This window comes from Magallana gigas, chromosome 1 (assembly GCF_963853765.1).
Source record: "Magallana gigas chromosome 1, xbMagGiga1.1, whole genome shotgun sequence".
NCBI lineage: Eukaryota > Metazoa > Mollusca > Bivalvia > Ostreida > Ostreidae > Magallana > Magallana gigas.
The window spans coordinates 53,057,321-53,072,241 of NC_088853.1; the positions used below are offsets into that span (position 1 = coordinate 53,057,321).

The following is a 14,921-nucleotide window of genomic DNA, read 5'->3' on the forward strand; positions in this document are numbered from 1 at the left end:
CAAAGATTGCTTATGACCTAAGGGTGTGTCATGATCTTGACCCAAGGTCATTCGGGCAAGGGCAAGGTCACTGGCAGAAAAAGTGCAAAATTCGTGTCCGGTCCATATCTTTCTTATGGAGAGTTATTGGAAGTTCTTACTTCACACAAAGATTGAATATGACCTAAGGGTGTGTCATGACCTTGACCCAAGGTCAATTGGGAAAGGTAAAGGTCACTGGCAGAAAAAGTGCAAAATTCGCGTCCAGTCCATATCTTTCTTATGGAGAATTTTTAAAATTTCTTACTTCACACAAATATTGATTATGACCTAATAGTGTGTCATGACCTTGACCCAAGGTCATTTGGGCAAGGTCAAGGTCACTGGCAGAAAAAGTGCAAAATTCGTGTCCGGTCCATATCTTTCTTATGGTGAATTATTGGAAGTTCTTACTTCAAACAAAGATTGATTATGACCTAAGGATGTGTCATGACCTTGACCCAAGGTAAATCGGGCAAGGTCAAGGTCACTGGCAGAAAAAGTGCAAAATTTGTGTCCGGTCCATATATATCTTATGGAGAACCATTAGAAGTTCCTTATTCACACAAAGATTGCTTATGACCCATGGGTGTGTCATGACCTTAATCCAAGGTCATTTGGGCAAGGTCAAGGTCGTTGGGAAAAATTGTATAAAATTCGTGTCCGGTCAATATCTTTCTTATGGAGAAATATTGGACGTTGTAACTTCACACAAATATTGCTTGGGACCTAAAGGTGTGTCATGACCTTGACCCAAGGTCAGGTTGGCAAGGTCAAGGTCACTGGCAGAAAAGGTGAAAAATACGTGTCCGGTCATTATATTTCTTATGGAGAAGCATTAAATGTTCTTACTTCACACAAATATTACTTACAACCAACAGTTTTTAAAAAATAGAGCAGTTGTTATTTAAGGAAAATGGACGGTGAAATAGATTCATCCAATATTTTCTATAATTGGAAAAATACACGTTTAATGATTTTTATCTTAGCGGGGGGTATCGATTGTGAGCTTGCTCACAGTACCTCTAGTTTAGTATTATGGACATTTTATTCAAATTTGGTTCCTTTTCGTTGCACAAAGAACCATTATCCACACGAATATCGGTATTTTGCGGGACGGAACAGAATTTGAGATAACTGTTGAAAATATGTATATTTATACGTTTGAAAATGTTCTAGTTTCTTAGATGTTGTATCAGTAAATGAAAAATTATTCTTACAAGTGTAATTATTTTCATAAAATATTTAGAATGGTTGTAATCAGATATTTTTTTTTAATTTTTTTTTATTGTGGTGTTTACCTTGAAATGCATGTTTTTTGAAAAAATGGTAATCAATTTCGATGAATGGATGTTATTATCTTTTTTTTATTTTAATAAGCCATGATTGTAAAAATCCATTTATGAAAATATTATCAGTTCCCTAAAATAGACCTCATTCTCGTCTGTGTTGCTTTTTAAAAACAAAGAGAAATATATACAGTATAAAAAAGAGTATTTGTAACATTACTCATATTTCAGTAAGTTTGAAAGATTCCGTTCTGTTCTGTTTAATACCAATATCTACACGGGTAATGGTATTTTGCGGAACGGAACGGAACCGGAAAAAAATTTTTTAGAAGTAGGGTAAATAATGAATTAATATTTAACTTTTTCCCTGCAAATGTCCTTAGTATATTTTAGAATTCATCTTAATGAAGAAATAGGCATTATGTTTTTGCTAGCTTGAGTAACAAACTTGTAAACTCACGCGGCTATGTTAAGGCTGCCCGATTAAATTTCACAGCGATATGTAGAAAGTCACTCGTCTGTACCTCATAAGATATGACGTCATAGTTAACTTTGACGTCACGATCTGCATTCCTTTCGATCGTTCTAGGGAATGTATCGTATCGTAACGTAATAAGTGATATTCATTGTGCATAATAAAACCGCTTCATTCCTTTACATAGAAGTAGTATAAGGCCCCTAGATAGGGGGGTCAACTGAGGTCAAATCCAAAATGGCGTCTAATATTATTTAGGTCAAATCCAAAATGGCGTCGGAATAAAGGTAAACAAAGGCAGTATAAAGTGAAAACGAATTTATTGAATGAAAACATGCAATTAGAACAAGAAAATAATGATAAACCGTTAAAGTTAAAGTTATTAAACATATTTACATTGAAGAAATAATCCTTTTCTTTCACGGATTTCGGTTTTTAATCGAGGTCGGGTTCCTCCACGAACATGTTTTGATTGTTGATTCTCTTCATTCGGCCTGGTATTTTTTGTTCGATTTTCATTTCCTCGTCCCAGTCTTCTTTTTTAGGTTTTTTGGTTGTTTTTTTTCTCTCTTTTTTGATTTTCTTGGGTGGTTCATTATCTTCAATATCCGAAGTTTGAATGACTTCTTCGATTTTTGGGCAGTCCTTGGTCCAATGGCCTGTTTCTCCGCAAGTATAGCAAGCGCTTCTTTTTTGTGCTGTTTTCTTTTTCTGTTTTTCGTGTGGGCATTAATTAGCCCAGTGTCCTTCTTCCCCGCAATTGAAGCATCCGTTGGATTTAGTTGGTGCTGGTTTTACGTTCTCTTTTTCAGGACAGTTGGTAGAATAATGTCCCGGTTCTCCGCAAGTGAAGCAGGTAAATTTTGGTTTGATTTCTTCGGCGCTGTTAGTTTTTTTTTTCTTTTGGTATTCTTCTTTGTGAGGGCATTTGGGTGAAAAGTGTCCTTCCTCTCCGCAGGTGTAGCATTTATAAACGGTAGTCATTCCTCCTTTTTTTTGCTGTATTTCTTGAATTTTATGCGAGATGATGTCGGTATGATTACTAATTTCACTGGTCATGACTTCGAGGATATCCAGAATTCCTTTTTGAATTTTTTTCAAGATGACGTCGGTATGATTAGCAATTTCATTGCTCATGACTTGCATGGTATTCAGAATTCCTTCTTGAGTGGTAGTTATAATTCCGAAGTCTTCCTTGCTCATGTATGAGGGATCCTCTTGATCATATGCAGCCATTTCTAAGGCTACGGTGTCCTGCGACTGGGTCAAGAGAGATGGATCATAGTTCATGATTTTTTAGAGAATGATTTTATTTAATAAAAAGTCCTGTCTTATATACCCTTGTTGTTTACGTGACTGAAGTTGTTATTGTTAAAATCTCTGCAGCTGTTTGACCTAAAAAAACATCTGTGAGTTTGACGTAAACACCTGCAGGTGTGTAGTGGCCTTGAGAAAAGTTCGTAAACATGTTTGTCTGAGGGTATATAATAGAGGTTTTTTTATCATTTTAAAAAGAGTATGATACTAGAGCAATTATGATGTTTGATATTGCTTCATTTTCCTTTGAAGGGTATTTGTTGGTGACGAAATGGAACGCGTTGGCGACCGGGGAGAAACGACAGAGGTTGAAACAGATCGTGGAGATGAGCAAACAAATCGACAACCTGAGATGGCTTCAGAAAGTACTGATAATGGTTGCGGAAAACCCGAATCCCGGAAGATTGCCGACGATTTATTGGTTTGCGGAGGGAGCCAAACCAGGGTTGCTGCAGAAATTAACCGGGGTGACTCTAAAAGAATATCAGGAATGGAATTGTATGAAGAGAATGTTTACCCGAAAAGGAAGAGAATGTACTCACATAATTCGGCAGATCGATCAAATGAAAATTGCGGCTTTGGAGTTTGCGTACATGAAACTAAAGAGAAATCTGGACATGCCTCAATGTTTGATTGTAGAGGACGACAGCGAGGACGCTCAGCCCATGGACGAAGAAGCCATTGTCCCGGACGTGGATGTGTTAAAACAAGAAACCCAAGAAACCCAATAAAAAAAGTAAGATTTGATCCTGAATTGAAAATTTACGAAGTTCCTAACGAGGATCGGACGAGCGAATGGATGACCGCTGCAGTAGACCGGATTCGATTTGAACGGCGTATTGAAGAGATGAGCCATCTCCTTGATCCGCTTTTAAGAAAACGCTATGAATTGTATACCTGGTTTTGGCGTACTCCTTACAACGGTTACGAACTTTTTAGTGCTATAACAAGACGCATAAAATTGCCCGAACTTTTGATTAAGAAATTGAAGTTGATTTAATATGTTTGTGTTCTGAGTTAAATGTGTTTGTATTATTATTTTTGAGTTATGTTGGTATTAATAAAAATTGATTTACCAAAAAAAAATTGTTTTTTTCTATGGTGTATCTTGAGTACAAAAGAGTTAAAACCAATGATATGACGTCACAGCCACAGCGCGTGCTGAAACTGTCGATTTCAAGGTACATGAACTATTGTGAACTCTGATTTCCTAGACAACTGTCATTTAGTTTGTTAAACTCCGCCTTCTTATCGTAAATAGCGGCGTTCTCAATCCCCGCACTTCACTTGTTACCTAGTACTTCCACGAACCTTTTCAACGATGATGAGTACTACAGTGTCTGTTAGCCATAGCTACCCTCGTCTTTTTACAAGACAAGTTATAGAACTCTGGGATTACCAGTGGAATCCGGTCCGGCAGCAGTACGAACGGGTCTGTTTTCGACCGCTGCATCTCTTTGAAGATGAAGCCAACCCCCAGGACCCCTCTGATGGAGAGTTTTTCAGACCTAACCCCATCATGATCAGCGAGTTGCCGGAATATGTGCAGCGGAGGATGGTGCCCCCTGCCACACCGCCGCCCATGCCTGATGCCAGGAGCCCGAGACCGGCTATTGTGCCCCCTGCCAGACCGCCGCCGCCCAACTTTGGAGCTACTGCAGCCGGGCCCGCTATCATCGCAGTTCCGGTGAGTCACCCATCAGTCATTGAGTCGCCAGCCAGTCCGGATCCTTCGGAGCCCTATTCTCCGACGGATACGCCAACGAAGAGGATCACGCCCTCTCCGCCGGCATACTCGCCGAACCGGACTCATTGCGACCGGTCGTACTTTGTGGCACGGCAGGACCACCAGTACGGGCTGCCAATCCAGTGCCCTGACAATCAGCGAGCGTTACCAGCTGGCCCTTTTTCGCCAGCCAATCCGCCTCTGCAGCCCGCTCCTCAGCCTGTAAGAATGCCAATCAGGAGGAGAGCGCCTTCCCCACCCAGAGCCATTGGCCGTGGAAGAGGAGGACCTTACCCCGCAGGGAGAGTAAGGACACGGGGCCCTATACCATCCGAGGGCTCCGCCTTTGGCCGCCCTTCACTACCCATGGGCCGTGCGAGGAATCTATTCGCCGACTTTATTCCCAACATTGGCAGTCCGGCATCTCCTCCGCCAGCCATGGTGCGCACCTTCCCTGGACCTCAGCCTCCCAGGACACCCTCGCCAGCTCCCAGGGACCCGTCTCCGCCTCTTGCCAACCTTCCGCCAACCAGGACCCCGTCTCCGGACATATTTCTCGAACTGTATCAGCACGGCCGGCACCCCATCGATGACCGGAGTCACCTGACCATCATCCCGAGCTGGGCGATCAAGGCAGAGAAGGAGCTTACTGGAGAGTGTGTCATCTGCTACGGTGAGAACGAGCATCTCCAGATTAGGTGCCAGAACTGTGGCACGATGAGAGTATGCTGCATATGCGTGGTAGGGGTCTACCAGTCCATCAACCCTTGCCCGATGTGCAGATTCCGGGGGGAGTTTTGAGGCAGCCCAGCAGTACCATCACCACGACAGGCAGGCTAATTCCATCTAGCCCCAAACGGCCCTTTTCAGGGCCACCCATATTTTTCGAAAAGATGCTATCTAGTACAGTACAATAGAAATAAAACACTGAACACCAGTCACATTTCCCTCATACCCAATCATGTATTCTTACGATTCACTCTCTCCTTTTCAATTGAAACACGAATTTACTATGGTGGTAGCGGGTCCTTCAAAATCGGGGAAAACAGAATTTGTAAAAAACTTAATATTAAATAAACATTGGATCTCCCCTCCCCCAGACAGAATAGTTTGGTGTTATCGAGAATGGCAACCGGCCTATGAAAGTTTAAAAGATCAAGTTAAGTTTATTCGCGATATACCAGAAAACGACGAGGAATTAGTGAGTGATTTTAGTCTACGTCACCTTTTAATTTTTGATGATATGATGGGAGGGAAAGCCATCGAATCTATTGTCGATTGGTTTACTCGCAAAGCTCATCACCGTAACACCAGTGTGATTTACATTACTCAAAATGTATTTGATCGAGCCGTTCAACACCGGACGATTAGTTTGAATACTCATTACATGGTGTTGTTTAAAAATCCCAGAGACAAATCTCAAATCACGGTTTTGAGTCGACAAATAGATATGCCTAATTTAATGTCGGCTTATTTAGATGCTACTCGCATCCCTCACGGATATCTGTTAGTAGATTTGAGTTCACAGACTCCCGATGAATTGAGATTGAGAAGTCAAATGTTTGAGAATTTAGTGGTGTATATGCCAAGAGAAATATAAATAAAAGGTCACGTACGATTTATATCATTTTGACTTGGAACATCATGGCAGGACAAAAGAAAATTTTGAGACTCCTGAAACTTTTGCAGGGAGAAAAAGATCCAGAAAAGAGACAAGAGATCATCGAGTTAAGTCGTAAGACTTTATTGAAATGGTTTTTGATTGGGGCTAAGAATTTGCTGAAAGGGACTATTCCTATCGATAAGCAAACTCAACGTTTTATCGATAAACATCGAGAAGATTTGAGCGTCATTGCTGATAAACATGTCAATGATGATAATAGATTAAAAGCGATTTTGAAACGAGGAGGTGCTGGATTTTTAAGCGGGGTGATCATTCGTCACTTGTTGAAATGGAATCTGAGTAAAGAGAGAATTGCTAAACCTAGAAAGAGTAAAGCAAAGAGTAAATCAAAGAAGAAAATAACACAGAAATTAAATATAAAAGATTTTGTAAAAACCGCTCCTCTGAGAAAAGACTTACCTGATTGGATTCAGGAGCAAGTAGATTTACATCGACAAGGTCAAACAGGCCAAGCCCCACCTCAACCCCCTAACATGGATAAGATAACTAGAACTCCTGGGGGTAAGATGCAATTGATGGTTAGATTGCCTTATCAGAACCCCACCCCTGGAAGCCCTGCAAGTCTTGTAACCCCTAATGTATCTTATCAAGATGAAGATTTAGATGCTACTCTCCCCTACATGGACGATAAAGCCGTTCAGATAATGGATAGGGCTATGACAGGACCCATAGGAGCTGCTAGAACCAGTGACAATATATTGACGTCTACCCCCACAAGATCTTCCCCGGCCCCCTCATTATTTGATCACATTCTTCCTTTCTCCCCTTTAACGGGACCTGTATCTCCTGAAGTGCCTGCTGCCTCTACCCCTAAGCGCAGACCCTCTCTGAAATTGAAGAAGAAAGCAAAAGATCCTTTTGCGGGGTTAAAAAAACCATGGGAGAAAGTTTATGATCCTCATCCTGTGAATCAAGGGTTGAAAGGTTTAAAATATTTTTGCCCTCACGATGGTGTTGGATTCCGATTGAAAGAAAATTACGATCGTCATATGGCTACTGCTCATCTTCCTTCTATCAGTACCTTTTTCAATAGATAAAAAAATTCCCTATAAAAGACGTTTAAAAAAGAGATTTTTATCAGTTTTTCATCATGGCTTCAGATATGAAGAAGAAAAAGAAGAATACGTCTTGTGAATGCCGGTTGAGACCTCACATGCCTATGTTTCAAGTCTTAGTGTCTCCTGAAACCTCAGGGAAATTAAGAAATGAAGCCTTAAAAAATTGCAGTGGTGATTGCATTCATAAAATTTGTGAGGTTGTTTATAACCTATTAAAAGGTAACATTCCTTTGTCCCCTTCTCAGAAGCAAGAACTCTCTACTAAGAAGCACATCTTGAGAAAACTAGTTAAACCTCAGAGTACTAAAAAAAGAAGACAATTGTTGTTGAAACAAAAAGGAGGGTCTCTTCTTAATTTAGTTTTAAGGAAAATTTTACAAATTGTACCAAAATGAGTCGTAAAATGGTATTGGTTCCCGAGAGTATGTTATTGGAATTAAAAGGTAAATTACCTAAACCTCCCGAATTTTCTGCTGCTATTGGGTTAGGACAACAATTAGATCAGATTGAATCGAGAACAGATTTGACCCCTGAAGAAAAAGCAGCTTTGTATGGGCAACAATTATATCGGTATCAAAATTATTTAGCTCAAGCTCGTATTCAACAAAATCCTCTTGCTTCTGTCGCTGCTGCCGCTGCTGCTACCCGTACCCCTGCTGCTGCTGCTGCTGCCCCTGCTGCCCCTGCTGATGGTGCCCCTGCTGATGGAGCTGCTGCCCCTGATGATGCTATTCCTAAAACCAGGGAAATGGATCAGCAAGTAATCAGAAGTGTTTCTAATAAAATGCAAAGAAAAGCAGGCCTTCTTTTAGATCACCTTAAAAAATCTAATGTCATAAAATGGAACGACGATGGAGAAATTAGTTATCGGGGAGAACCCATTCCTGGTTCTAATATTGTAGATTTAGTTACCAATACAATGAAAACTAAATCTAGTACTATGATACCTGCACTGCCAGGTTCTGATGAATTTGCTCAAGCTTTGAAAGAAACCAAAGTCCCTAGAGATTATCTGGTAAATCCTAACGTTATAAAAGCTATGGAAAGACCTGGAAAAATCAGTACCCCTAGAGCCCTTGCTCCCCTAAAAGAATATGATGAGGACGAGGATGATGATACTGGATTTCAAGATGCTTCTAGTTATACTCCTCATGAATCTCCCCTAGAAAGATTGCAAAGAGCTAGAAAAAGGAGTATAAGTCAAGAGTTATCTCCAATACAACCCACCCCTCGCTCGTCCAAAGTAAAAAAATCTCTCATGGGACGTCTTAAGAAAATAAAAAAAGAAGAGAAAAAAGAAAACAATATAGACTCTGTGTTAGAAGATATTTATTATGATCCTAAAACAGGGTATGGCGGAGTACAGTCATTATATCGCCAATTACGGAGCAAAGGCTATTCTATTTCTTTATCTGAAATTAGAAAAATGGCTCAAAGAACAAGAAGCTTATACTCTGCATGAACCCATAAAAAGAAAATTCATAAGAGGACAAACGAGAGTGACCGGTATCGACGAACAATGGCAATTAGATTTAGCGGATGTCTCTCAATTAAAAAAAGACAATGACGGCTATACTTTTTTACTGTGTGCTATTGATGTCTTATCTAAATATGCCTGGGTAGTACCCATAAAACAGAAATCGGGGAAAGAAATGATTCGGGGATTAAAGGAAATTATTAAACAAGACGGCAGACAACCTCTTCGCATTCAATCAGATCAAGGACGGGAATTTACCAACAAGGAATTATTAAGTGCTTTTAAATCCATTCATTTTTTTACTACCCGAAATGCAGAAACTAAAGCCAGTATCGTAGAACGATTTCAACGTACTCTCAAAGGAAGAATGTGGCGGTATTTCACTCGTCAAAAAACTCGACGTTATGTGGATATTTTACCCGATTTAGTATATGCTTATAATCACAGTTACCATCGAAGTATCAAGAGAGCTCCTGCTGAGGTCAATTCCTCCAATGTGTTAGAAGTGTGGAAAACATTGTATGATAAGAAAATAAGTCTTAAAAAACCTAAGTTTAAAGACGGAGATCGAGTGAGAATCAGTAAAGCTAAACGTACCTTTGAAAAAGGTTATTTACCGAATTGGACTCGAGAGATATTTAAAGTATCTCGTTTAATCCAGGAATCTGTACCTTATAGATATAAGGTAACAGATTTTAACGGAGAAGAATTAGAAGGCACTTTTTACGAATCTGAATTACAGAAAGTGACTAAAAAAGACGAAGTCTATGAAGTGGATGAAATTTTAGGATATAAAAAGGGACGGGTCGGAAAAAAATCCATTTCTCTTGTCAAAGTGAGTTGGAAGGGATATCCTTCCAGTTTTGATTCATGGATACCCCAATCGGATCTCATTCTTCCAAAATAGAACATTGGAAACTATGCTGTGGAAAAATACCTAGAGCTGAAATTATCTTTTTTGCTCAATTATTGATTTGTATTACTTTAATTATTGCCTCTATTGCAATGTTAGCCTTACACGATACGAATCGAGATTTCTGGATGGTTATTCTTAGCTCGGTCATGGGGTACATTATGCCCAGTCCCAGCCCTCCCAAGTCTAAACATGATCTACCATAACAATAACAACACCTGACACCTGGGGTCCCTTATTGACGTCATTTAACCTTGAAAAAACCCATATAAAGAACACTCTGAACTGTTATCGGCATTCTGACCAAAATGACTCGAAGATATCAATATCGTTGGAAAATTGAATGTGCCTTCCACTCAAGAACAGACAAGAAGGCTTCTCACAAGGGAGAATGGCTACCTTCCAAGACCGCCTGTTACACAGATTTTTTAAAGCAGCATGATTTAATGGAAGCCCATGATCAGCCTTATTTGTACAAGAGAGTCGTATTGCCTAAACACTTTCTGGTCTTTGGTAAAACCCAGTATAACCAGTACAAGTACAAAATAAAAGCAGCCTTTTACCGTCAGGAGCCAATATGGACCATGTACGAATCGAAATGGGGAAACCGACTGGGCAAAACTTTAATGGAATTGAAAAAATTTAGAAGATCTGGATACTCTTATGTGGATTGCTGTGACCCCATCGAGTACCTGTATATGAGAAAACCTTTTCCCCTTGAACATCTTCCTCCCTTTGAACCCGCAGTCCAAAAAGAAGAAGAAAAGAATTTTCCCGAGATTGATGAAAAAGCCGCTCAGAAAATGGAGAGGGTCATGGAAGAGAAAAATGAAGACATGGAGACGAAATGAATTAAAAAAAAACTTTCTCATGTTTAAAAAACTTTTTCTGAATTTGTGTTGTATGTTTGAATTAAAATTTGTTCATATATAAATAAACTTGTAATTTTATTTTTTTATTCATTTTGAATTGATCATGGATGCAGGAGAAGGTTTTTTCATGACTTTACCCAGTGATGGGTCCTATAAAACATTTCCAGAAAATACTGTGGCCGAATTTAAAACGTTATTACCTCAAACCATAGATTTAACGAGTGGTGAATGGGAAGTGGGTCTTACTGAAGTTCAGTATTCCGGTAATGTTGAAAACATTTCAGAAAAGGAAAATGATGTAATCTTTGAAAACAAATATGAAAACTTGATAGAGAATCCAGACCAAGGCAAAACTGGGCGATTTAGAGATGAACAATTAACGGCTGTAAATCTGAGAAATATCTTGCCTATGACCGACTGGAAGGACTCTTTTTATAATAATAATTTTAAGAAAAGAGAAGAAAATAAAAAAATCCCACCCGAGGATACGAAAATGACCATTCATAGACTTTTTTTTAAAAGTGGAGAGTATGCTAATGTTGACGAACTGATTAATGAAATCAATCTGGGTCTGCAACGAACGTTTAGAAGACTGTGGATACAGTGTGGTGGCGGTGTTCCACAACAAAGATTGACAAAAGATCAGCTATTAAATTTAAGTGCAGACGAGGCAAGAAAAGCATTAGCTAAACAAACAGAAAAAATAGAAGAGAGAATACTATCTAACAATAATCTGCAGTTGTTTCACGACAAGACTTTTGACCGATTAGAGTATCATATCAATGGAAGGAAATTACGTGAAGAATGTATTTTTGGCATTCGTTTTCCTATCTCCTTAGCTTATAAATTTGGATTTGATGATGCTGCTCTTTTTCTTGAAAGTAACCATGACGTTGCCAAATTTATTGCTATAGCTACAATGTACAATCATGCTGATGGAAAGAAAGATGTAGAGTTAGGGGCTGGTCATACCAAATGGCTCAACGTGGCTTATCATCCTCGTTACAGCCTTGACTTATCAGTAAACCTGAAACAATTATTCATTTACTGCGACATCGTAGAACCCCAGATCGTAGGATCTAATCAATTAAAATTGATGAGAGTGGTCCCCATCCACGCATTTCACCCGCCCAATTGGGATCAATACCAATTTGTGTGGGAACCCAGAAGAGTAGAATATTTGAAATTGAGTAAGAAACATTTTGACACGATTGAAATTCAGATCAGAACAGCTTTAGGAGCCGTATTTCCTTTTTTAAGTGGAAGAACGGTGATAAAACTTCATTTTAAAAAAGCCTTTTAAACATGGAGCTGTGGATTCTGATTGTTACTCTAACGATATCGACAATTTTGATATTTAGTTGGTGTATTGAATGTATCAGACGATATTGAGAGTATATAAATAGAGAGTTATTTATAATTTGACCTCATTATCAATCAACATGGCCTATAGACATAGACGAAGAAGAAGGGGTCAGAAAGGAGGATTTGTACAATTTATACCAGCTCTAATGAGTGCTCTTGCCCCCACGGTAGCAGGAATGGCACTTTCTAGAATTTCCTCTAGATTACTCCCTCAACGAGGGAGAGGAAGAAGAATAGTAGCAAAAAGATACAGATATAGAAACAGACCCTAATTCAAAATGATATAAAAAGAGAAATCACTAAGTATATTTTTCAGTCTTGATGGATGTTTATAGCGGATTATTACACCAAAGAGGTCACGGAGGCTTAGGTACTCTTTTTAAATTAGGAGGGTCCGTAGCGGCCAGTGCCTTAGCACCTCTCGTCGGAGATTTTGTTGGAGGTTTGATAAGAAAGAAAAAAAACAAACAAACGGGACAAGGTTTCGTGACTGATGCCCTAAAACAAGGTTTTAACGTCAGTAAAAATGCTTTTTTACATGGGGCAGCCGTTAGAGATGCCCTAACCCAAGGTCTGAACACCAGTAAAAATACCATTTTACATAATTTAAGAGTCAGGAGTAGTAATAGACTTAAACATATTGCTATTCCTTTAGCCGATAGTCTTCTAAGACAAAAGCTTCCCCTTATGGGATCTCCTATCATAGGTTCAGTGCTTAGTGGTAAAGTGATACCAATGATAAAAAATAAGCTAGCCTCAGCTATTGAACGAAAAGTTAATCTCTTAATGCCAAATCAATGGGGTAGTGGGACAAGAAAAAGAAGAAGAAGAAAACAAAGAGGCGAAGGAGTAGTCAGTGACTTAGTCAAAGGAGGAATGAAACAACTCCCTAAATTAATTAAAAAGGGAACCCGATCGCTATTAAGAAGAGGAATTAAAAAAGGAATAAAAAAAGGAATTGAAAGAGGGGCTAAAATAATCAATAAAGAAGGAACTAAACAAGCGATACAGACTGCTGCTAAAACAGGCATAGATGTCCTGAAAGGAAAAAATATAAAAGAAGCGGGTGTTGCCCGAGCCATACAAGGCATTCAAAAAGCAGAAATTTTTTTAGAGAAAACAATTCTAGCGAAGGGAGGACCTACTAAAAAAAGAAAAAGAACAATAAAAGTGGGAACAGGTAAAAAAGCAAGACTCATGGATATTTTTGACTGACCAATGCCCCCTATAAAAAGAGAGTCAGACCCCTCACCCTAGACAGTCGAGTACCTTAATTCAAAAGTCACACACACACTTTTTTAAGCTTCAAAAATGATGCACAGAGAGTCATGCATGTGTGGGATGGACAATTTAGAATTGTTCCAGGTTCCCCCCACCAACATAGCCTTGGAAGAATCGAAATGGATGGAATATTATCCCATTTCCAGTACCCTCGATTCCGATACAGCTCCCATTGAATTCGATATTCAGGGGCAGGGAGACGAATACATAGATCTCTCACAGACTTATTTACAAATAGTTTGTAAATTCACCAAAGCCGATGGCACTAATTTAGAGGGATTAGCGGGAAAATCCACTCCCGTGAATAACATCATACATTCTTTGTTCTCAGAAATCGATCTCACTCTGAATGGTAAAATCGTTACCCCAGGAACAGATACCTATCCTTACAAAGCCTATTTAGAGAAATTACTTTCTTACAGACCCGAAACCTTAGACTCTCAAATGTTCGCTTGCAGTCTGTGGGAAAAAGACACGGCAGGACATATGGATGATTGTAATACAGCGACTGCAACTCTAGGTAAATCAGAATATAATGTGAATAATGACAAAATCACCATAACTCCTGCAAATATGGCACTGTCCTACCCAGTAGGTTCTCAAAACGACGGGTTGAGAAAGCGCCACAATGTCATCCACGACAGCAAAAAGATTACTTTAATCGATCGTCTGTATCTAGATCTCTTTCAACAGGACAAATTCATTCCCAACGGAGTAGATATTCGTTTGAGATTTAACCGAACGAAGTCTGATTTTTACATGATGACTAATGCAGGGAGTACAGGAAAAATAAAACTTATGAACGTGTTACTGTGGGTCAGAAAAGTCAGACCTACTGCAGCCGTGTTGAATACTGTCAACGAGAGGTTGAACGTAGAAACGGCCAAGTATCCCCTAAGACGGGTAGACGTTAAAACGTTCACCATTCCTACAGGAACCCAATCCAAAATCAGCGATCATCTGTTTCAAGGGCAAATGCCAAAACGAATCGTTTTGGGTCTGGTAGCTATTGACGCTTTCAATGGCACTACCAACAAAAACCCGTTCAATTTCAAAAACTGCAAAGTCAAAAAATTAGATGTCACCATCAACGGAGAAACCATCAGTACCCGACCCTTTGAGCCGGATTTCGAGAACGACTTGTATCTCAGATCTTACTTGAGCCTGTATCAAGGACTGGGAAAATTCGGTGCCGATTGGGCCCCAGGAATTAGTTTCGACGAGTATAAAGACGGCTACACCTTGTGGTGTATAGATTTCACCAAAGATCAGGAGGCACAGCTAGACAAGTTTCATCTGATTGAAACAGGAAATTTGAGAATCGAAATTCAATTTGCAGAAAACACGGCAGAAACTCTGAATTGTTTAGTCTACGCTGAATTTGATAACGTGCTAGAAATCAACAAACAAAGAGAAGTCAGCACTGATTATTAATGGATACTTATC

The 14,921-nt window shown here is 39.4% G+C and overlaps 1 protein-coding gene across 1 annotated transcript; it reads left to right on the forward strand.

The window, feature by feature from the left end:
- Window positions 1-13,526: 13,526 nt before the first annotated feature.
- LOC117687332 (uncharacterized protein F54H12.2-like) lies at window positions 13,527-14,909 on the forward strand. Its single transcript, XM_066086737.1, has one exon. It carries the CDS (start codon window positions 13,527-13,529, stop codon window positions 14,907-14,909), a length of 1,383 nt encoding a protein of 460 aa, XP_065942809.1.
- The last annotated feature ends 12 nt before the right edge of the window (window positions 14,910-14,921 follow it).